Here is a 25,278-nt window from a genome sequence, read left to right as displayed (position 1 = left end):
GTTTGTTTGAGGTATAAGTTGTACTTTTCCGAGAAAGCCAGTTACAAGTTCTTGTTTAGATAAGTAGGCATCATAATTGCAGAGATTATGGAAAACTGTTGATACTGCTCGTGAGACTTGATATTTGAGATTATATACATTGTGAGCTTGGCGTCGTTATTTGCATTAAAAAAAAAAACGAATATTAGTTGGAAGAGAAAAATTTTCTTAATTAAAAAAGTAATGAATGTAATACTTACTATCCAGTCAAATGACAATGGTCATGATCTTTTTCATCATTTTTAATAGACTTCTCACATTTGTGATATATTTCAGCATTGAAAAAATCAAGGTCCTCATCTTCAGTTAATGATCTCACTGGAACTGGATTGTTGTACATGCTCTGTCAATTTTAGGCGAGATTTCGAACTTCTTTCACAAACCAAGTAGCTGGATTTTCACTGCTTTCATTTTTTTTTTTTTTCGGTAGAAAACGTATCGTGATTTCGCGTTATCAAAACTGCACTTTTCATAATATCCAACATTCAATGCTTTATAGTGTTGTTTTGCTCGATCGCTATTATGCACAGGTTTTAATAAATACTCTAAGTCTGCGTATGTTATGAATTGTACACGATTTTTATTTATGTGATCTTGAAACTTTAAAATTTTATTATCATACCTCGGCAAGCTTATTTTACACTCATTTACTTTAACGCACTCCACCGTGTGTGTTTCAACTTTTCATCAGTTGTGAAGTAAGGAAGACAGCGGTCGAAAATATGTATTTTACGTTGATGTTTTGTTACAAAATTTCTTACCAACCTAGATGAGTCTTTAATCCATACGTAGTGGTATTTTGTATCATTATTAGCACTATTATCACTGTCTTTGTTTTCTTCCAAATACTCTTCTCCATCTTCTTCTACCTCACCGTCATCCACTGCCTCATCATTAAAAAAATCACCATGTTCCTCGTTAATGATTTTTTTTGCTTTTTTTGACTTTTCTTCACTCTGCATATCAATATAATAATTTTGTATAAGCAGCAAGTTACTATGTTTTTCCTTTTTTTCTGATGTCAAATGAAGGAGTAAAATTTTATGACAATTTTTACTTTTCTCCAAAAAATATACATTAACAGACAAATTATTCTGTTTTTCAAATTTTGAAATTTGCTTAGGCTGCACTGGAAAGATGATCCCTCCGAAATTATAACTGTTTTCGTATTGTGTATAATTTGACATCCATTGTGCATTTTTATTCACTGGATATAAAGCTGACAAAATGGCCCATGTACAGCATTGCTGATCTGCATTCTGCACATATACGCAAGCTTTTTTTCCTCAATAGCAGTAGAAAGTTCTATGTAAGAATTACCACCCATTGCATTGTACTTATTTACATTTGTTACTAAATTTAAAATTGAGCGTATAGTCCATCCAAAATCGCGCTTCTGAAATTTTTCTATCTCTGTAGTTAAGGGCTTTTTGACATTTGTTTCAAACCATTCGTATAGGTCTGTCGTATGAAAAAAAAATTCTGTCTTAGTGATAAAATATTTAACTTCGACAATCTCTGTATCATTTTTCACCATCAAAAACTCTGCTGCTAATATTAATTGTATTAATTTTTTAAGCATCTTGCTCATCGAGAATTTCTCGCACTATTGAAATAAATATTTTTTCTGCAGACTTAAGGAATTTTACAATAACTAAATGTCTACTATTCGGTATAACAGCCGTTCTTATGCGATTTCTAAAATCACTATCAAGATCTTTCCATGTCATAGACTCATTATCATCTTGATTGTCGAATCTTCATCGAGCCCTGGCCCTTGCCCTTCTAGCATTTTATATAATGCTGCTAAAAACGTTGATAAAAGACATTCAATATTAAACAACTTATTTTCCACTGATGATGACAATTTTACAGATAGCTTATAGTCTGAAATAATTTTAAGCTTTATTTCGTTGTTATCAATAAAATTTCGTATCTCAGTCATATTATCACTATGCGACAAGCGTTGGTATTCTATTCGTGCTATTTCACAGAAAATCACGTAACGCTTCACGACATCGGCGTTAGCAAAATTCTCGCGGAGTTGCTCCATCACGCTTACAGCTTACTTTAACGCACGCAAATGAATGACACGCTGCTTGAACTTTTCATGTATACTGATTTGCCTCAGCGAAAGCGATATGAATGATAACTAGTGGTGACTAGCAGTTGTATATAAAGAGATCACATATCGATAGAAGGGTTAGTCGACTAATAATCATCACAACGTTAAGATGACGAAATACTTGATCGATGTTCAAAGCTTTAAAACCATGCACAACGAATTTATTTTTAAAGAAGTCGCTATTATACCCTTACAAAAAAATAGCTACAACCTTCCGAGCCATTATTAAAGAAGATAATGTTATTTACGTAAAAGGTCTTGAAAAAATTTAATGGTTGTGTCGTGTGCTATTTAATAGGTACATTACTCATAGTATGATTTATACTTTTTACTAAATATGTGCGTAACATAATTATTTTAGAAATACATTTATGATATTAGGCAATATCCATTTTAAAAAAAATTAGTATGGATGATATTAAATGTGTTAATCACCCATTCAATTCAGCTCATTGTGCTGTGAAGAATGCTACAGCTAAAAAAAAGGGATTTTAAAAGAGCAGCAACGACAAAACGATATTCTTTACTTAATGTACACCTGATACACAATACGTATGCAATAAATTAGTTCTTCATGAATCTATATCAATTTTTTTAATTTACACCTCCTTATTACTGTACTGATTAAAATTACTTAATCGTATTAACTGAATCTATTCGTTGGCGAGGTACTGCGGTGACGAGGAGTAAGCCAAGCAATGTTGGCATACGCTTACGGTTATGAAATGGTATACATGTTCTCTATGGCAGCTTGTATCACTCGATACGCCCGTACACAAGAATAAAAAATATTGCGATGACTTATTATTCGCCTAAATAACAAGCAAAAAGCCATCAGTTTCAGCTAACGTATCCGTGTAGATAAGAAATAATAGCTCAATAGGTACTGTGTTGAGCGAGCCAGCGTTGGTCAGTTGAAAGGGCGTCCGCATTTAAAAACATCCGCTGACAAGAAATACTCATCTTCCTTTCGCTATACGCTGAGCTTCGTAGTAGCCTCTCGAACCACCCTGATGCCAGAGTTTGATTCGCCAATTCTTTTAACAACGTGGTGAAATTTCTTGGAATACGGCAAAACGATCAAATTATTGTTTAAGCTATCTGATTTGAGACATTGTTTTTGTTAATTTTATGTAATTTTTTACTGATGTATTTATTAATAAAGTTCGATGAATAGCTGTTTTCTATTAAGTATGTATGTATGTATGTATCTTTATTTGTTTTTAACCAAATGGTCCAGAAAACAGACTTTTTACATTGATCGTTGTCTTAACTCCTAAAAAAGATTATTCTATTTTTTATACGTACGAGCATTACAAAAATAAAGTTTGTATTTGTTTCTTTTATCTTTTACACTCAAACACTTTTTGAAACATTCGATTCTCATACATACGTTTCTTTACATTACGAATTACGGTGCACTTCACCTACACAAAATAAAAACTGAAACGATTTTTGTATAATTATATTACATTATCTTATTCTATTTTACATTATTTAATTCTAGCCTTATATTGTTTTTTTTTTTTTTTTTTTTTACTTTAAAATAATATCGCAGTACATCTATGTCAATTATTAATCATCACAATGAATTGAGTCTCTTTTTTTATTTATTTCCGCTTCAAGTGATTTATCTAAATTCTTTAAAATTTTCTCATTTTCATAAGAACAATCTTTGAAAGTTTTTATGTCTATTTTTTTATGATTGGTCTCCCATAATATCCTTTTTTGTACTGCCACACACTCATTTAACAAATGATCAAGCGTTCCCTCCTTAACTTTACATAGGTTGTACATTCATTCCTCGTCGCTTAGCCAATATTTGTTTCCAAATTTCCGCAACGCGCTCGTGTTACATGACTTATATTTATCCCGTTACATTGTTTGCTTATTATCTTATAAGTATTTCTTTACGATTTCTAAGGTTTCATAGTGGAATTTGTTGTGAGGTTGTTTAATGCTGTAATCTACGAAGATATATATTATGGCTATTTTTTGACGTAAGGGGTGGTGTGCATTGATATCTCAATACCTCCCAGAATAGATAGATTTTCTTAACCAGTTAGTTATTATTAAATTGTTATCATGAGTCTTATAACAAAAAAACTAATTTGTTTGTTATTTGATTTTTCAACCGTAAGTTTCTAACTTGCGTCATAACTATTAAATTTTTTCACTGTTTTGTCAATTAAATTTATACACTTACACATTGATATATCTTCAACATATCGCACATATAAACTTCCATGCATTACAAAAACAAAAATTATACTTGTAGTAATTTATGTCGATAGCAACACAATTACAGCTTTTTAAAATATTATTTTCGTAAAAATACTAAGAGATTTTACCACTGTTGATTTAAAACCGAAATTTTACAACTATCTTTACGTGAAATATAACTACATAACATTAACCCGACCGATTAGTGCACTAAAGTGTAATTTTATCGTCTACCTTCACGTTGGATAACTACTTTAATGCAAAGTGGCTTTATAATATTATTTACGTCAATATTCTAGAACCAGTCGTCGATATCTCAAAACTAGGCAAACTGTTGAGTTTTACAAGCAACACTGATACTTAATCAAAGTTTGAGTTTTTTCAACTACTACAAGTAAGACTATATTTCTACAGTTTCAACGATAATAAAATAAGTAATAGGATTTTAAAAACCTTTGAAAAAATGTTTAAGTCTACTTCCAAACAAAAATTTGATAACCATCGAATGATGAACAAAATTGCAGTAACTAATCAATTTCTAAAACAAATTAGAAATTTATTAGTGACAAAAGCAGACAAAGCCCATACCACAGACAACTTGGACAAATTTGAATATATTGAAAGTGTTGAAAAACAACTAAATAACAATACATATTACATTCAAATACAAAAGTATCGAGTAAAAGCACTGATTAAAAATATTAAATTATTTTTAATGCGTTAAGACGATTTTTGCAAATTTTTGATGACTGTGAATTTCATTTAACACCATCGGACGTTGGCAGGATGTATCTAGCAAAATGTTATAACTTTGTCCAGATATACAAGAAAGGACACTCGTTGGCATTATAGTTCCTGATTTAGATTCTCCAACTTATAATTTATCAAAATTTTTAACAAAATTCTGAGGTAACAATATTCCGAAAATTAATTCATTTCTAAAAAATATTTTTTATATGAACGAAAAAATCGATTTATTCATTATACCATCGAGTTTAACCTTAACGAGTTTAGATGTAGTTAGTTTATTTACCAATACGAGTAAAGAGATGATTTTAGGGTCTATAAAAGAAAACTGGAAATATTTATGCTACAAAATTAATTTGTCTTGTAATGAGTTTTGCGATGACATTAAAATTGTACCTAATTCCAGTTTTATTTCAATTGAATAAAAAACTTTTAAACAAATTTTCGGTTTACCAATGGATAGTGCTGTAAGTCCAGTTTTTACTGAATTGGTCTTAAGGCTGTTAGAAGAGTCTTGCCTTCAAAAACTAAGGTTTGACGTCATTTTCTATGCGCAAAAAGTTAACGATGTATTAAAGTGTGTGCCTATAAATTTGATTGACGAAACACTAACAACCTTTAGTAGTTATGACAAAAGTTGGAAATTTACAGTTGAAAAACCAAATAACAAACAAATTAGTTTTCTTGTTATAAGAGTCATGATTAACAATTCCGTACTAAGTAACTGGTTAAGAAAATCTACCTATTCTGGGAGGTATTTGGATATCAATGCAAACCACCCCTTACGTCAAAAAATAGCTGTAATATATACCTTCGTAGATTACAGCATTAAATAACCTTACAACAAATTCCGTTATGAAACCTAAGAAATCGTAAAGAAATACTTATTATATAATAGCTATTCACCGAACTTGTTTAAACTACCTGACTTGAGACATTGTCATTGCTAATTTTATGTTATCTTTTACTGATGTATTTATTAATTAAGTTCGGTGAATAGCAATTTGATCGTTTTGCCGTATTTCAAAAAATTTTATCATGTTGTGAAAGAATTGCGTAAAAAAATAATTTTAAGATAGATTTCGTATGTATAGATAAATTCTCTGCGTTTGTCAAAATGGCAAATGATTGAGTGGTCAATAATGACCAATGCAATATTGTATACCAAATTAAGTATTATAATTGTGAGATTTGTACACAGAACAAGCATTCAGAGATCCGAAAACTTGAATAAGTAAACGTAAAAGAGATTGTAAATATTCGAGAAAAAAATCAGTATTAGCAGATCATCCTAGAATAACCAACCACTCAATCAGTTTTGAAGACGTAAATATATTAGATACAGAAAATAATAGACTATTCACTGAAATGTTGCACATCTATGCTAACTCCCACAACATTAACAGAATGCTTGAAACGAATAACGTAAAAATTTGTTACAAAGACTTGATCAATAAAATCGTTTATGATATTTAAATTGTCAATGTACACTCATGTTACAAGTTTTTAACTTTTTAGGCGAGTTTTGGTATTGTTATTACTTTTACTTATATGTTAACCGACACGTTCATAGGCATAACATACATGTATGAGTGACGCCTATATTACAACTTGTGAAATATTAAATTGTTGAACTCGCCGCCTTACCATTTTCCGTGCTACACATAGTCACTAGAGTAACGATATTAAGTTTTACTTATAGCAGAAATTTTAAGTATAATTTTTGTTATTAAAATATTCTTTACATTACATTCTGCGTTTTTTGTGTATATAAAAATTTTGTACCTGATAAAGGCCTTGTCTATATAACTGTAGGGGCCGAAACGTCGAAAGTTAATCATATTATAAAATACTTGATAGCATTACCACCTGAGTTATTATTTTTAACATTCTATAATGCGTTTAAAAATACCCCCAAAGCTATGACATCCCCTGGACAAGTGTGAAATAAAAGGGATGCACGTATGCCAGGTCGATCTTGCTAAGCCATCGCGGGTTTCTAAGTCTTCGTACAAAGACATAAGTAAGCCTTGTAACTGGGCTATCTGAGTTTGTTTACTGAGTTTCTGTTTTACGGACAATTAGATGGCGTTTGATGCTAGATAGCGACACAAAATGAGGCCATGGATCTCTTTGTTACATTATTTAGGGAGGGCTGGTTTATAATGTATACCATCCAGAACATGTTCGTCTTTGAAGTGCAATGAGAGCTATGCGCCCGAAAACTAAGTGGTAAAAGGGACGAAGACGTAGTGCAATACCGCTTACTAAGACACTGCCTTTTAGAATTGGATCCACAAAATGACGAGTCTGTGTTCTGTCTTGCCTACTTCCAAAAGGACAAAAATGGATATAGTGTGACGAGCAACAGGAAGCTTTTAAAAGACTTAGAACGGCCTTAACCATGGCACCTGTGCTGGCTCGTCCGTGCTTCAGTAAATTCTTTGCTACACAAACGGACTACAGTGATTATTCTCTCGGAGCCGTTCTAACTCAGAGGGAATAAGATCCGTGGTGTACACAAGTAGGGCTTTGACTTACCTTGAGAAGACTTACTCCACCAGGGAGAAGGAATGTTTAGCAGTTGTATGGGCCATTAAAAAGCACGACCCTACTTGAAAGGTTATGAATTTATCGTTATAGCAGACCATAGCTTGCTTAAATGGCTCTTCAATTTAGCTGAGCTTCAAGGATGAGTAGCTCGCTAGACTATAGAGCTACAACGATAGACCTTTAAGGTGATCCATCGAAATTCTTTGTACCACATGCTGGACGCCTTTTGCACGCGTATATTAGAACGCCTCTGGGCGATAGTGGCAGCTGATTGCGTAAAGCTTCCTCCAAACAAGCAGGGATTTTAGTTTGTGGTGCTGTTTCACGATTTTTTCACTAGATGAATAGAGGTCAAGCTACTAAGCAAGATTGCTGGTAAATCTATTGCTTGTGCATTCGAAAACATAGACCCACTGGCCCGAGCTCGCTTTAACCGAAAAAGGCACTGGGACTCCTGACATTCTCCTCGGGCAGAGGTCGACTGGGGGAGGACATTTATTCTGGTCAGAGAAGCTAAAAAGATTCTCTCCCAGTGCGATGTTCGCAGCTTGACAATACAGAAAGCGGATCCCCGAGATCGTTCAGTCGAAGATAGACAGAATATTTTGCTGAGGGTCAAGTGACTCGAAGCTCCACCCCAATACTAAGGAGGCTTTGAAGTGGGATGTAGCTTTGGTATCACCCACCATGCAGCTCTCTCAGGTGATCTCCCTGAACCGTCCGTTGTCTGTTTGAGAGGGATCATATAGTTTGTCGCTGCAGCTGCGAGAAGGGTGAAAGGCCCGCCGAGTTTGTCTTCATCAGAGATTCATCGACAGTAAAGGGTGTATTTTCGTGTGAGAAAGGAAAAAAAGGAACTTTGACCGTGACGCCATTTTCTCTGTGTGTTTTTGAGTGTCAGGTAGTAGAAAGTGGGAAAAAATTATGGCTAGGGGAGTGGAAGAGTGAGGAAGAAACCGAAATGAGAGAGAGAAAGAGAGAGAGATGGAGAGGATGAGAGGGAGGAAGCAAGCTACCGTGTCCACGTCGATGGTGACCACTATCCAGACTAAGGTTCGAGCGGATTAGATTTGTTTGAATTAGATTAGATTCATTTAACAGATTAAGGACTTAAAAACGTACTCAGTGGTTCTGTACAACTTAAGCCGTATATATATTTTTTTTTTCTGTTTTGAAGGGGCTACTAAAAATCAGTGCAAAAAATGCTAAAAATATCATCACAGAATCAAAATAAAATAATAATAATAAAGTGGACAAAAAATAAAAATTATGAAAACAATAATGATAGATATTGATGAACAAATAGTACAACGCGATAAATTTTATTTTTTAACAGCAATTAATCTTAGTTAGCAAATGCATGCTAGTGATACTTGTCTACATTAGGTTAAGGGTATGACGCGTAATTTAAGTGTTAAGAAAGAAACTGGATGACGCTTGGTATTTGAGTTCTAGAGGTAGTTTGGAAATTTTTTTGTCATTGAACCATAAGTGAGAGAAAAGAGAGATAGCTGGGGAATGTTGAAACGTGAAAAAAAATCGTTAAGTTACTGAATGAAAATGCGGTAGCATTGTAGTATACCAACTAATGTTCCAAAAAATCGTCTTCCAAAATCTACAGGGGGTTTGTGCATACTGATTTAAAAATGAAAACAAAAATCGCAACGAAACTGGTTTGAACTTGATGACAAATTCTTTTTTTTTAGATAACACAAAAAATATTTTCATCCATTTCTGCTGGCTAGTGTATAAGAAATTTGAGCTTGAAGTTCGATAGCGTTTTATACATGTTCTTGGAAGGCTGAACTATAGGATGTATCAATGTCATCCGCTTTTATTTATGTTGAACCCCATCAATAAAGGACTGCACTTAAAACTGAATGTTGCAATTGGCCTCAAATATCTATCATTACATGCAAAATGGCAACTCTACTCAAACTTACCTATTGTCGTATGATATTAAGCGTAAAAGCGAGGTTAGAAGTGGCTCTGAAAGGATACGGAAGGCGTTCAATAATGTCACCCACTATAGTGGTTGAAAAATAAGGTAAAAAATAATAAAAACGTATGTTATTGGTACATGTCATAGTTGGACCTTCCAAGAACACGTATAAAAAACATCTGTTTTAAACAATATTAACAATTTTTTAACGATTTTTAATTAAAATAATGTGAAAAATTGAATTTTACGCTCAAATTTGTCATTAACTGCCCAGCAAAAACAGGTGTCAGTATTTTTTGTGTTATCTATAAAAAAACAAAGAATTCTTGACCGGTTTCGTCGCAATTTTTTTTTTTTTTATTTGAAAAAAATCGATATGCGCAAACCGCCGATAAATTTTGGATGACCATTTTTTGGAACATTAGTTGGTAGGTGTACTAAAATTCTACCATATTTGTATTCGATTAGTTAACTTTTTTTTACGTTTTAACATCCCCCCCTCTATCTCTGACTCCTTTTAGTTTGAGATTGTGGTGTGATGACAAAAAAATTTCCAAACTGCCTCTAGAACTCAAATACCAAGCATCATCCGATTTCTTTCTCGTCGCTAAAATTACGCGTCATTGCTCTGAATAATATGAAACACGAGTGCTGGTATAAGTCACGAATATCAATTGGTAGACCATTCTACATACTAGCACTACCAACAAAGAAAGAATTATGCAGGAATTTAAGGGTTTAATCTGCTCGATAACTACTGTAGCTGATCACTACTTAAGTTTGAAGCCAGCGTGACTATGGAAGCGTAAGATGTTCGATCCGAAGGGAATACAAAAGCACATTTAATTTCTTATTGTCAGATGTAATGTGTTCATGCTTGCATGTTCCTGTTACGATGTAAGTAGCCGCATTCATGTGCCTGGAAAGTTTGGTTTTAAGCTCCTTAAAGAGTGAAAAAAACAAACACACACAGTTATCAAAGTAAGGCCGTATAAGTGATTTGACTAAGGTAAGCTTACAATACCAAGGAAGTGAATTCGCATTTACGAGAGCGATGTAGCGCAAAAGAATATTTATTTGCTGTAGTACAGCATTACGCTCGAAAGCTTAATGTAGAGTCAAGTACAATGCCTACTATTTTTAGTGTGTCAGGAATTGGACCTATGAAGCTGTCAAGTAAAACGCCAGGTACATGGGTGTTTAGGAGTCTACTCATTAAATTACGTGAGCCCAATCATAAAGCACATGTCTGTTCCGTAGTGATAAGAAGACCATTAGAGGGCACCCGCAACAAGATATTATGTAAATTATCATTAACTGTGTACACAATATCTCCAATTTGTCCAAAAAACCCTGAACATACAAAAATAGATCATTAGTATAAAGATGATAATAGTAGTGTGTAATTGCAGAACTAATGTCATTTATACCAAGAGAAAAAAGTAACTAGCCAAGCACTGAGCCTTGCGGTACACCTGAGCGTATATGTGAAGGTTTAGAGCTTCCACCTTTCAAAGTAATTATGACTTAAATCGATCAGTAAGGTAAGATTTAACCCAGTTGTTGGCAGACCTCGAGAATTCCAAATTGTTAAGCTTATTACAAAGATCTTTGATACAAACGACATCAAAATCTCGCGAGAACTCAATAGCTACTAGAACCGTAACGTGCAGCCTATCAATAACAACGCTAATATCGTCAACCAGCTTAATGACCGCTGATTGAGTGCTATGAAACCTCTGATACCCTGACTGCAGTGTATCAAGTATGTTTAGTTGCGTTACATATTCTAAAATTTGCGTAGGTACAACAGTTTGAAAAATTTTAGGAGTAGCACTCAACAAGCTGATAGGTCTAATATCTTTTACTCTTTTTCAGTTCCTAGTTTTGAAAATTAGGCGTAAATTTGACTGTTTCCATGACGCAGGGAAAATTCTGATTTGAAGTGATACATTAAAGATATTTATTTTACAAGACATTTATTAATACAAGAATAACGTAGAGAATACAAGCATGTGAAACGCGTAGAGGTATACCATCAGGCCCAGTTGAATTTGAGCACCCATTCTTTATAGCATGATAGACATCAGATGCCTAAACTGCCCAAAAGAAAAATCTGTTATCATTATAAACTTCAATGGAAGGGGTATGAGTAGTTAATGGCGCAACACTTGGATTACTTATAAAAGGTGTATTCAATAAATCAAGATCAGTTGGCAGAGTATCACAATGAATAGCACCTTTTGATATGCCAGACTTATTAACACGCTTCCAAAAGTCTTGAGGTGACTTGCAATTTAAAAATTGTTGTTGCTGATTGCAAGAAATGGTGAGTTTAGCAAGGTTCCGAAGACGATTACCGATTTATCACTGCCTTTCTTGGTACGGTTAAATGTGTGACAAGCAGCATTTCTCGCTTTTAAAATTCTATGTAAGTCTACCGTCACCTAGGGTGCAGAGCGTTCCGAACGAAATAGAAAAGTGTGCAAAGGGGCGTGATTATCACACTGATAAAAAAAATTCTGCGAGTATAGTGACACTTTCAAATCAACGTTAGGGTGGTCAAACGTAGTTTTCCAATCGAGTGACACGAAATCATGCTGTAGACTAGGCAAATCAAAATTTTAAAAACTGCGACGTGTAATCGTCCTTGGTGTAGATTAAGGGTTATCATATCAAAAACAAACAAGTAAAATATCATGTAGTAATATACTAGGCACAAAGTGCTGCGAATAAAACTCTAAATTGGAACCGTCAATAAGACGTAAGTAGTCGATTGTTAAGAAATGATTACCGACGTGATGAGTTTAATTAAAAGGCAAGCTCTTAACATTGGTAGCTTGAAGTGAGTCCACCAATGTGTTTTTAGTGAAAAGAGTAGGAAACCAATCTATACTAAAGTCACCAAGTATAAAAATATTATTATAGGCTCTGTTACAGTTTAGTAGCGCATTTTCAATAGTTTCACACCAACATCAGGTTTTTGGTAGATTATGGACCAACTTGCAAAGAAATTTAAAGGAGCCCGTTTCCAATTCAACGAAAAGATACTCAGTGCGTACGATATGAGGAGGCAATCCAGGCAATGATGCGGCAATCTTCAATTTTAGGGACTCATGGACGTACATAGCAACTCCACCACCCCCTTGAACAACCCGATCGATGTGTAGCAAATAGTACTGTAGAATGCAAAATGAAATCGCATTCATCGACAAAATCAGCATTATGGAATTGCGCATTACAATAACTAGAAGCACGCTCAATTTTTTTACGCAAAACAGAACATCTTACTCTGTCATAAGCATTGTGATTAATATTACCTGCAAATTAAATGATTGGCAACATGTACATCACAACTTTCAATTATCAACGCACGCAATATATGCATGAAGGCTAGCACAGTAGCAACAATATGTATCAACCTAATAGTGGTGTGATTTATGGTGCTAAGTCACAACCTGAATAATACACGAGCGAAATTGATTATCATCGAGTGGCGGAAACACACATAACTTTTACTAAAGACTTATCACAGTCAGGTTAATTTAGGTTAACGACGCAGTTAACTATATCTGATTCCTTTAATTTTTCCGGGACGTCACGTACAATAGAGCACGGATTCTGATGTGCAATAGCTTTAATTTCAAGTTCTGGGCACGTGTTGATAAGCTGATTCTTTATGACGGTTTTACTGAGTCACCCTCCAAAATTACAGCGCTTTTGCCGAGATACACTAATTTTTAAATTTGACCGATTATTGATCTTTTTGACTGCATCGTAGGTAACTTTTGAAGAAGCAAAATTCGGCCTAGCATCGTCACGTCAGCCAATTGTAATATGATTCGAGCACTGAGTGCTAAGCGGCATACCGCGATTCAGCATGAACTTTCCACGATCACCACGCAGCAAACCTATTGATAACGCAGGAAAAGAACCCACAGAAACTGCTGAGAATATACGGGGACTGGCGTCTACGTTATTTTTTGAGATAGCTTGACAGGCTTTACCACTTGCTTTTTCAATGTTTCCACGTGCATTGTTTAAAGCCTTAACCGCAGGAGCTATAAACCCGGCTGACCAAATATGTAGTGGCAGTTTTAGTTACAACAGCACTAAATGTATTTATTGTGTCTCGCAGTTGTGCCTTGACACGAATAGTCTTCTCGTTTCCAAGCACAGTTAGCATTGCATCGCGATGTTTCTTTATTTCGTCAAGCATGCTCATAACGTCACTGCGTGAAATCAACGATGATTCGTTCGCAGATGTGAAAGAACTACTACTGTCCCCACTCTCATCAACACAGTTATCGTATTTTGAGAAGAGAGGGTGTAGAGTAGCGTAAGGTAGTAGAAAAGCTAAGAGCTGGACGTACTGCAGGTGTTGGGACGGGATATTTCCCTATCTAAAAATTGATTTATTTTTTATTCTTTATTATGAGTTATAAGAATGGTTAAAACATGACCGAAATCTTCATTCTTATTATTAATTTTGAGATTATTAAAAACTAGCCAAGCACGGGTAAATTTTAATATTAAATTATCAATAATTATAGAAAACAAATAAAATGAAAAATAACAACTTTACAATGGAAAGTAGCCATGCCTATTTTTTTCTTGAATCTCAATCAGATACAGTGATTTATTTTACTTTTATGGCAGCGAAAATTAAGAAATTTTATTCGTCGGATATAAAGATTCCAACAAGAATTCATTGCTCATATATTATGTCATATCAAATGCTCTAATAGTACATTACACACTGATATAGGGAGCGAAAGTAAAGTAAGTCTCAAATTTCACGTACATAGTCGCCTGGGATGTACCCATGCATTACATAACCAACAATTTGTGCATATATTAATACATATGTCATAGCAAATATTGAAGTACTTAGAATGTGCTGATCACGTATAACATAAGTAGTATTCTGATTAGAAATTTATTGAGGATACCTACACTGAACAGGAGGACCTCATGAGGCATGCCTACTGAGAATCGATAGGCATGCCTATAGAGGCAAAATAACGGGGTATTATGGAGGCCCTCTTTAGGTATCCTCAATAGCCTAGCTCAACCTTTTGGCATGTAATAGATATACAATACGTTAATGTACAAGCAAATTATATTTTTTTGAGACATTTGCAGTAAAAGAACAACAGTAAGTAAATGTTGTAAAGAAAAATGACTGATAAAGTCAACAAAGAGGCTTGATTTAGTATTTTATTCAAATAATACACTCGTTTGGAAATAAATAAAACTGAGTACATAATATCCTAATCAATATTTTATTTTACCAAAATCTTAATCATCTCCTGCTTTTTGGCTGCTCATTGTACTATTTTTGTAGCGACAATATTGAATATGTATGCATGATGTCAAGATTTCTGGTCGAGATATTGAAGTATAGGTATTCTATGCGCGCGCTTGCATAGCATGTAATACTATTAAAATTTTTACTTTATTAATATCAGATACTTAAAAACCTATTAAAATTATGTGTACTCTCATGTTCTTAGTTCTCGTTATACCGAGTTTAATAACGTACAAGTTAGAAGTTTTACTTCTGCCGGGGGTCCCGAGACCCACACCTAGTTTTTTTTATGCTTGTTTATTTTGTTCGTAAGAAAACTTGTTATTTTATTCATCCATATATCCAGTTATAAAAATTTACCGCTTATTTATTTAATTTTTTTTTTAATCAGAACTTAAAAATCCAGTATTTCATACTATATGAAGATTTTCTTTCTTGCTTCAACCATCTAGCTATTATTAAGAATTTTTTTTGGTTAACAGATCTCTTGGTGATACATACCTAGCGTGTACGCTTTATTTTTTAGTTAACTTTAAAATTCTAAGTTATTAAAATAATTTTTAAATATTTCATTTCGACTTATATCAAAATATTTCTTATTTCAGGTTCTAATACATCTAGTTTTCAATACTGGCAAATTGAAAAACGTTCATCAACGATAAGTGTGCTACCTGATCAAAAAGATCGAAAAAATGTATTAGAAAATTGTTTTAAAATACCGAGATTTACGTTAAAGAAAGGAGTATCTTTTAATTTTGTGCAAGATTCCTTCTACTGTAATAATTACAGCTTACGTTTAAACAATAAGGTTGTTACTTATAATACTTCAATTTGTTATCAAGAGTTAGAATCATGTAACCAAAACAACTCTTGCATTTATTTGCAAAGTTTAAACAATTACTCTCTAATATTGTTGCTAAAATTTTTCTTTATTCTTGTAAAGGAAATGAGTAAACTTAAACTGTATATCTCACATTTGTTGCGAAAAATCAATGATTTACGAATCACTGTTGATGAAATGAATAAGAGAATATTTTGTAAGGCATGCTCAAATTATCAACAAAATTTTATAAAATTAAAAAAAGAATACGATCAACTATTAAAAAGTTTTCTGTCACGCCAATTAGAAAGAGAAAAAATAGTTATGAAATATGCTACAAGTGAAAAACATCTAATTGAATCAAAAAGGTGAGTTTTTCATTGATTTTTTCAATGCCTAAAATTAGTAATACATAGCCAACCCAAAAATTCTTAAAAAAAGCAGTTAGTTACAGATATTTCGTAAAATTGTTCGTACATCAAATACTCCTTATTAATGTTGTATTATGATTTCTTGTAAGTTTTAATTGTAAGGAATAAGTTTCTGATCTATTTGTAAACAAAATGTAACTTGAATCTGACTTATGTGAAAGTTAGTCCATGGTAGCCTTTATTAGTTGTTAGTACTTTAAAATAGGCCACATTATATAAGTCTGAAGAATTAAAAGATACTTTTTATTTGCAGAAACGACAAACTTTTTTTTACGTACAGCTAAATTTAAAATAATTTCGGTGCTGAATGGTTATTAAAGATGATACTTCGATAGCTATCAACAGTAGTGTTAGCAAACTAGATTTTCGGCGAAGAAATCCAGACTGGGCCACCAAAAAATTTGTTTGTAGGAATTTTGAGCTCCACAACAAACGTTACTATATGAGGACTGCGTCAGTTTTAAGAGGTTCCGGAGTATCATTCAAAGGAACGAGGAAAGGAGAGTCCCCTTTGCTCGTGCAGCGTGGCCCCCTTTACTGTGCACCCTCTCTTGCACCCCACAAACTCAAGGTTTTCTTTACATTTAACGTTTGCATTGTTTACAATACACTATAACATGCCTCTAAATTTTTCTTACCGAATAATTAAACAATAATTAACTCGTAGGTAGATTTTTTTCTATACCTTTGCATTTTTCAAAAAGTTTTGTCCATTTAAGCGAGACAAAGAGGTTACTCCCTACAAAAGCCTATGTTAATCACATGATTTTCGTTTGTATAATTCTTTTAAAAGTGACCTATGACAAATATTTAAAAAACTCATATAAGTTCTACGTATTCTAGACTATCAAGAAAACTCTATATTTTTGTGATCTCTGCATTTTATTGTTACTCCCTAACCTCCTTAAAGCGAATCGCTCGAAATCTGCTTGGAAGAGGGTGTGGTCTAAATAAGTGGCGCGATCATGCCAGCACCACCACTGGTAATTTGCAAAAAAACACTATTTGTAGATACATTTTTAGGTTACTTACGAAAAAGTAAGGGATACGAAAATTTTACCACTGTTAGATTAACAACGTATTGAGAAAAAATATTTTGTAAAATGGCTCTATCTGGTCTAACAACTTTTTTGGAGCCGTTTTTTTTAGAAAAGACCTTTTTCGGTTTGAAATGTAATATGGCTCTAACGGGTATACAAATAATAATATTAATTTATTTTTCATTACATCTGTTGGTGCATGTATATAGATCATAGCACTTATATCAGCACCCTTAAAACCATCCATACATGCCCTTTCTCGATGATAAATATACGAAAGATTCACAATCAAAATTCCCATATCTTTCATTTCAAGAGAATTTCTTAAGAAATAAATAAAAATGAGAAAAATATTCTCCCTGGATGTGGATTCAACACACAACCTCCTGTTTACTACCCTTGATCTACCCTCTGAGCTACCAAAGCGCCATACATTTATTCGCACCATATTAAATTTCTAACTTATCTACGATCTTTATAGTCATGTACCAATTAAAAATCGAGCTTGGGGTAAAAAAACAGCTCAAAAATAAATAATTAGAACTTATCTGAACCTGCGGTGTAAGTGAATGTACGGTTCCTCAGTAACTCAAGTGGTAGAGCAACTATCTAGTAAACAAGAGGTTGTGTTCCATCCGCACCCGGAAAGGATGTTTTTTCTTTTTTATTTACTTCTTAAGAAACTGTCTTGAAATAAAAAATATTTGAATTTTGATTTTAAATCTTAAGTATATTTGTTGTCGAGAGGGGGCATGCATGGATAGTTTTAAGAGTGCTTATATAAAAGTGCCGCCATCTATATATATGCGCCAATTGATACGACTTTAAATGTATCACTAATACTTGAATATCTACTAGGGCCATGTTCAATTGTTTCCTTATCTACATGCAATATAGTCATATATTTTTTTTTAGTTTATTTGACGGTTTGCAAAAAGTTTGCATATGATCGTCTTGAAATTTTGTGAGGTTATTAAGAATAATAAACCCATGTTCTGTTACAATTTGAAGTCAAAATGTTTATCAGAACGCCAGTTACAAATCATAGAAAAACAGGGCAAAACTGGCACTTTTTGACAATTTGCGGAAAAACGGAAAGACCAATTTGGGCCCATTAGGTATAATTTTTTTCGTCTTAAAATTGCGCATCTTTTTTAAGCACAATTTTTTTTTGTCCAAATTAAGGCTTTTCCAGTAGAAGCGGAAAACTTGTTTTAGATATTTTTACCTTTTTTTTTTTCAACCTATTGATGACATTTTTTTCGGTTCTCATGTAGTTATGTTTGTTGTTGGGCTCAAGATTTATAAGAAGAAATTTTTTATGGCCCAGCTCTGATTTTTATAAAATAGGGGTAGTTTCTATCTAGTTTGCTCACACTATAAATAGATTCAAAAAATCTAAAAATGCTCCAGAGGGCCGGTTTTTTATGCAGTTTTATCTTTTAACTTGGAATTTTGAGGGTTAAACCACGCAAAAAGGTTATTAATAATGTTTATAAACAAGTTTTGAAATTATGTTTTTTTAAATAAAAAAATTTATTTTTCTTATTCCATGGCACATACTAACAGAAAACCAATTAGAATGTAATTTTAACATCCCATTTGAACAAACATGGCCTAGTTTAATGAACGCTTCGATTGCAAACAAATCAATATGTCATTTAGCACCATGAAAGGCGTGACAAAAAATTTATTTGCACTTGTGTATATATAAAGTTAAAGATTTTCTGTAACTGCATTTTTGAAAAGCTTGTTTTTTTAGGAAAAAAATTAACTAACTCATTAAATGGCTTAAAAATTATACCTATCTGGTTGTCATTTAAAATAGAAACTATATTTGTTCATAATTTATAAAATTAATGTCCTTACATTATTAAACAAGTGCGTTCGTTAAATGTGTTCATTATTGTCGAATTCGAAATTGTTTGAGGAACACTAAGCTCTCTCGTTCCATAGTCAACACGCATTGTCCCAGTTTAGTGAACGAATGGAACAAAATCAGTAGTTTTTCGAGTTGTGATGGTATTTAATGCAAGTAATTTGATAAAAGATATAAGATTATTCTTACATTGCATGATTTCTTGAAAATTCTAACCTAAAAGTGCTTGTGTTTTCACTGACAGCAACAATGAAAATACTTTGAAAAAGAGGTCAAGGCAACAAGAAAAAGTCCGGTGTCAAAAGTGTCAAGATTAAAAATAGTTAAAAAAAGAAAATATGATCTTATGATTTGAAATCAAAGAAAGTTTAGTCTGCTCCTGATCCATTATTAAATGTTGGTGATTCATTCAGAAAAAGTTCTCAGGCTCATTGTCTTGTTAAATGAACTCTTTACTGAATAAAAAATAGTATAGATAAACATATAAGAGGACCAAGTACTTCACTCACAGAGATGAGGAAAAAGAAATCGAACATTGGATATTGTACAGGGCAGCTACAGGTGTTCCAACTATGAGTAAGGAGCTAATTGACAAAGTTGAAGAATATGTAAAACTAATTGAAAGAGACAATCTATTTGCACATTATATGCCTGTTCGTCACTGGCTGGAGGTATTTCAAAGGCGTCATCCAAATGGTCTTAACAGAACTGCTCAACCTTTAAAGCTTGTAAGAGCATATGTCACTGAAGAGGATCTGATGCTCTGATTCAATGAAATAATGAAATTTTCAAGTGACAAAAATCTGGTGAATATTCATCCTTCAAGAATTTTCAATTGTGACGAAACCAGCCTGCAGCTAAATCCTAAGCCTTACCAGGTTTTAGCCGAAATAGGTGCTAGAACTGTGTACCAGTGCACTGATCAAGAGAACCATTCAGTTCTCTTTACTTATAGTACTGAGATCTCTCGCACCCCTCCACGTATTTTGTATGGATATAAAAAGAAAGTGCCTGAAGCCGTAATAAAAAACATACCTAAAAGTTGTGGTGTTGGACTCTTTGAAAATGGATTCATGACAAGTGATTTATTTTATGAATATGTAACAAATGTGGTTTGTCGTTGGCTTATTGACATGAAAATAGTCTCCTGTGGTATTGTTATGTGATAGACATACACCACATGCAAATATCTCCTTGATATCGGTTTGCTAGAAAAAAAATTGAAATTATTTTTCTTTATCCTCAATCAACACACATCACACAGCTACTCCATACCTCATTTTTTTGGGCATTCTAGAGTAAAGTATGGAAGAATGCAGTGAGGAAATGGAAATTTGAAAATAAAAAACAAGGTTAAAAAAAAATTTTCCCATAGTATTCATGTTACGTTCAAGCAAAAAATGCTTGACGAACGCGGGGATCTTAATATTGATTGTTCGGGAATTACTGAGGATCAATAAACTGTTGAGTGGTAGTAGTTTAAATAGCGTTTATTTAATAGCGTATGTATTTACAATAGCGGTTAGCGGAGCTCAGAGCGCAATTGATGTTGGCTCTTTGCTTATTAAGACGTATTTGATTTATTACAATAATAGCGGAGAAAATAACTAAAGTTAACCATACAAATATACACTGTAGTCGTCATATGAGTCAGAGTAGAAAAAGAGATAAGATAAGAAAATTTAAGTTCTGAAATTAAAGTATGTATAAATGTAAAGTGAAAGTTATAAAATTGATAAGTGTTACTTAAGATGATAAAGCAAAGATAAAGCTATTACAATTCCAGGAAATATAATTATTGCATTTAACGTATTGTGCTGAAAAAAATTAGAAAATGAAGAGAGAAAATTAAAAGTTCACGATTGGCGTGAACAATTCAGCATTGGATTGATGGGAAAATGAAAAACATGTGGTTATAAGTAGATCTTACTGCAGTGACTTATAACCGTTGAATTCCAGTAGAGTAGATAATAACGTTTTACAAAAAAAAAAAATGTTAAAAATGAGCAAACAGATCGTCAAAAATTCATTCAAGAAGTTGAATCGTTTATATCCAAGGAACTTTTGAAACAGTTCATAGTTAATTATGAATCAAGGATATGGGTTGGTAATCGAAGCATGACTGGGTTATTGAGATTTTGGCTAAAGATTGAAGGTGTTGATAGAGTTGGTATTGATAGTAGGCAAAATGTTAATGTGTAACAATAAATTTTGTAAGGTATTGTGCACCGATTCTCTTCGTACAGTGGCTGTATGTATTTGTCTTGCCTAACTCTGCTAATTAACAATTTTAATGTTACCCTTTTTTTACAGTGGCTTCATATGTAAAAAGCTTTGTTGTTACGAGTAGTGGGTCTTTCATCGAATAAAATAATTTTAATACTATTTTTAACAACCCTAGTGATTGCATACTCCGTATTTTTTATACATCATACTTATTTACAGGCCTGACTATGTAGTAACAGTCTGGATGTTAATTAATAGGCGTTCCTTAAATTGGGACATGAGATTGGAACGCTTGAATATCAGCAAATTCATGTTCGTTCAATACGGTCATTTTGCATTAACCCTTTTTCAATTAATTTTAAGCATTAGTATCAACAACACTCGAAAAATCGTTCGTTGAATGGGGAAATTTATCTTATGTACCTAAACCCCACAGTTTTCGAGTAAAAAATTTCCACAGTTAAACTAATGCTATTCTTCTAATTTTGAGAGCCTTGAAAAAGTATAATAATTAAACATTTTCACAAGGCACACCACATCACCATTGACTATCAACTTACCTCTGCTCTTTCCAAAAAAGAAAATCCCAATAATTAGATTCGCAAAATTTTTTTTTGCAGTTAACATTTTGAGCGCTTTAATGCGCGTACATGGATTAGAATATACCTATGTGTCTCAGCATGTCGTAAACACGTATAGTTATACACTCAGACGTGCTGGCGCACTGAAACACTTAACATGTTAGCTGCAAGAAAGAATGTTGTGGCTTAATTCATCGGAATTTTGTCTTTTGAAGAGTGTAGAGAAAAATTAATGATTAATTGTGATATAGTGTAATTTGTAAAAATGTTTCATTTCCATACTTTGCTAACGTTCTGAAAATTAGGGAAAAGGGCATTTTTCAGAAATTTGGGAAATTTTTTTTTCGAAAACTGTAGGGTTTCGGTGGATACAATGATTTTTGTTTCAAATATACCAAAGAACAAGAAAATTTTTTAATAAAAAAATGTAGTTTTAAAATTTGTTTATGACGATTGTTAATAACTTTCTTACGTGATTTTTCCGAGTTCAACAGATAAAACTACATAAAAAGAAACTTTGGTGGCCCCATGGACCTCAAAAAGCTACGTCAGCCCCCTGCCTCCCTGACTATAATTTTATTGTTAAAAATTTAGAACCAAGTGTTACAAATTTTTTAAAGTTTCACAAAATTTAGTTGAAAATAATTTTTATAATATTATCTCTTGGAATGATGTGCATAGACGTGCTAAAGAGGATTTTTTTTCAAACTTGGAAAAACCGTATATAATTTTTTTTATTATTTATCATCGTTGTATGTGTTGTAGAATGAGAAAAATGTATACAATTGACCAAAAATATTATACGGAAAAAATTAGAATTGACTACCACAATCAACAACAATCTTTGCTTGACATGTGATCTGGCAGATGCTTATGCTTACATCGTCCGAGGTTAATTATGCTTCTTAAAAACAGTTCTAAAAAAGATATTGTTTTTTTCAGACTTTCATTAGTGAAACGAACTTAAAATGTTGTAAAAAACAGTTTTTGTTGATAGAAAAAATTAATCTTAAATTCTTAAAATCTAAGATCTTGAATTTAGAACAATCTTAGATTTGGAAATTCTCTTTTGATCAATGTTAAAGATTATTTTGGTTAATGTCTTATACATAAAAATAACGCAATAAACTGTAGACGAATGCGTTTTTTTATTCATTTTTAAGTTCCATCAAGAGAACTTCAAAACTTTTTACTCAGTTATAATGTTGCTGCTAGTTCTTGAAAAACGTGTCTTTTTTTTTAAATGAAAAAGTAGACTTATTATGTACTGTCGATCTTCATTTTATTGGTTAAAAACGTGTAACAGCTGTTTCGGTATCACAGTACCTTCGTCAGACAGATGTACATCAAGACTTAATAATATACAGCGCTCTCTTAAGAACATACACGTTGCGCCGTGGTCGATAATCAGATAACAGGGGCTATACACATAGATACATTCACACATTCATACGTACACACATAAATGCATACAGTTCGTATATAGTCAGTAATACTGATCATTCCAAAGCTAAATTAAGTAGAAGCGAATTATTAAAATTTAACATGTCATTCAATAAGATTTTAGAGTTTTTTAATTTATTAATTTCTAGTGCTTCTAATGCATCTAATATTAATTCTTTGTTACATGTGTGTAAAATCTTAAAATTGTTATTGTAAATATGATTACATTTAGGAACGTAATTAGCATAACTAGAAGTATCTAGTTGTTTTTCGTAGGCATTTTCGTGTTCCTTGAGTCTGAACTTCAAAGCTCTACCAGTCTGCCCTCTATATTTCTTATCACAAGAACCACAACTAAGTTCGTAAATACCTTATTTGTTTTCTTTTTCGGTCTGATCTTTATTATTTTTGATAATAGTTTGTACAGTTTTGTTTGATTTAAAAGCTATGTTTATATTGTACTTCTTCAAGTGTTGTTTAATCTTTTCTGACAATTTGCCTACGTAAGTAATTCCATGATACGGTGCAGTTTCTCTTGCGGATTGAGGGAAAACTTTGTTTATAGCTTTCTTATACTGTATATTTTTAATTAACTTGTCGATAATGTTGGAATCATAGCCATTATTGTAAGCTGTTTGTTTAATTATTTGTAATTCTTTAGTATAGTTCTCAGAGTTTAAAGGTATGGAAAGGAGTCTGTGAATATAACTATTGAATGCAGACATTTTATGCGAGTACGGATGAATAGAATTTTTATGTATTGTGGAATCTGTGTGGGTAGGTTTATGGAAAATACTATACTCTATTTGATCGTGAATTCTATGTATTGTTAAATCCAAAAAATTAATTCTATTGTTGTTTTCTTGTTCCATAGTGAATTCAATATTTTTATGTAATGTATTAATATGTTTGAAAAATAAATTTAGTTGCTTTTTTGTACCAGTCCAACAACAAATTACGTCATCTACGTACCGATACCAAAAGAGCAAATTTTTACTAAAACCATGTTCCATGATTCTATTTTCTAAGTCATTCATAAAAATCTCTGCTAAGAGTGGACTTATGGGATCACCCATTGTAAGGCAATCTCTAGCTAAAAATATTCGGTTTTGGAATTGAAAATAGTTTTGTTTCAAGCAGACGTCAAGAATGTGTAAAATTTTTTCTGAAAATAATTGGCTAGTAGTGGATCTACTAAGTAAATTTTTAATAATGTTTCTTACTTCTGATACTGGTACGCTTGGAAAGAAATTTCTTGCATCAAATGAAATCAGAGTCGAATTTTCGGGTAGTTGTTGATTTTTTAAATTATCTATAAGTTGTATGGAATTATGTATGCTGTAGGTGGACGTGAATTTAGTATTGTATGTAATTAATTTATTTAACTTTTTGGATACTTTATACGATGGGGAACTATTGAATGAGACAACTGGTCTAATAGGCATATTGTTTTTGTGTAGTTTAATTAAAGAGTACAGTTTTGGTGGCTGGGGATTCATCTGGACAATCGCATAGTACGGAAGATTTGATAGAATGGTAAGGTTTTTATGTAGACTTATAACGTCTTGTTGGAATTTATGTGTAGGATCTTTTTTCTGTTTTTGAAAATGACCTGAATTTATAAATTCAAAGGTTTTCGAGACATAGTAATGCTTATCTATAGCTATAACTGTATTCCCTTTGCCCGCTCGAATTACAATAATATTATTATCTTTCAACTTGTTTCTAACACTAATGGCTATTTTCTGATAGTTCTTCATCTCGAAATTTGAATTTTCTTTTATTAAACTAGCTAACAAATATTTCTCTTTGTTCAAATTATTGACTAAATTGTTCGGTAAAAGTCTTTTGTTGTTAAGTATAGTTTCACATTCGACAGCTATGAGTTCTTTTGCTTTTTTAAAATTTTGTACATTAA

At 32.6% G+C, this 25,278-nt stretch overlaps 1 protein-coding gene across 1 annotated transcript in view; it reads left to right on the top strand.

Annotated features, from left to right (window-relative positions):
- Golgin104 (coiled-coil domain-containing protein 186) overlaps positions 1-25,278 on the top strand; it is a 315,912-nt gene that overhangs the window by 83,151 nt on the left and 207,483 nt on the right. The window contains exon 2 of the mRNA XM_089595915.1: positions 15,546-16,128. Within this exon, the coding sequence (XP_089452041.1) occupies positions 15,546-16,128 (583 nt within the window). The remainder of the gene's footprint in view (positions 1-15,545; positions 16,129-25,278) is intronic.

The sequence above is a fragment of the Copidosoma floridanum genome, unplaced genomic scaffold (assembly GCF_036245765.1).
Source record: "Copidosoma floridanum isolate Cflo_tuat_1 unplaced genomic scaffold, Cflo_Japanese_pri ptg000004l, whole genome shotgun sequence".
NCBI lineage: Eukaryota > Metazoa > Arthropoda > Insecta > Hymenoptera > Encyrtidae > Copidosoma > Copidosoma floridanum.
This window is presented reverse-complemented; position numbering and strand designations above follow the sequence as displayed.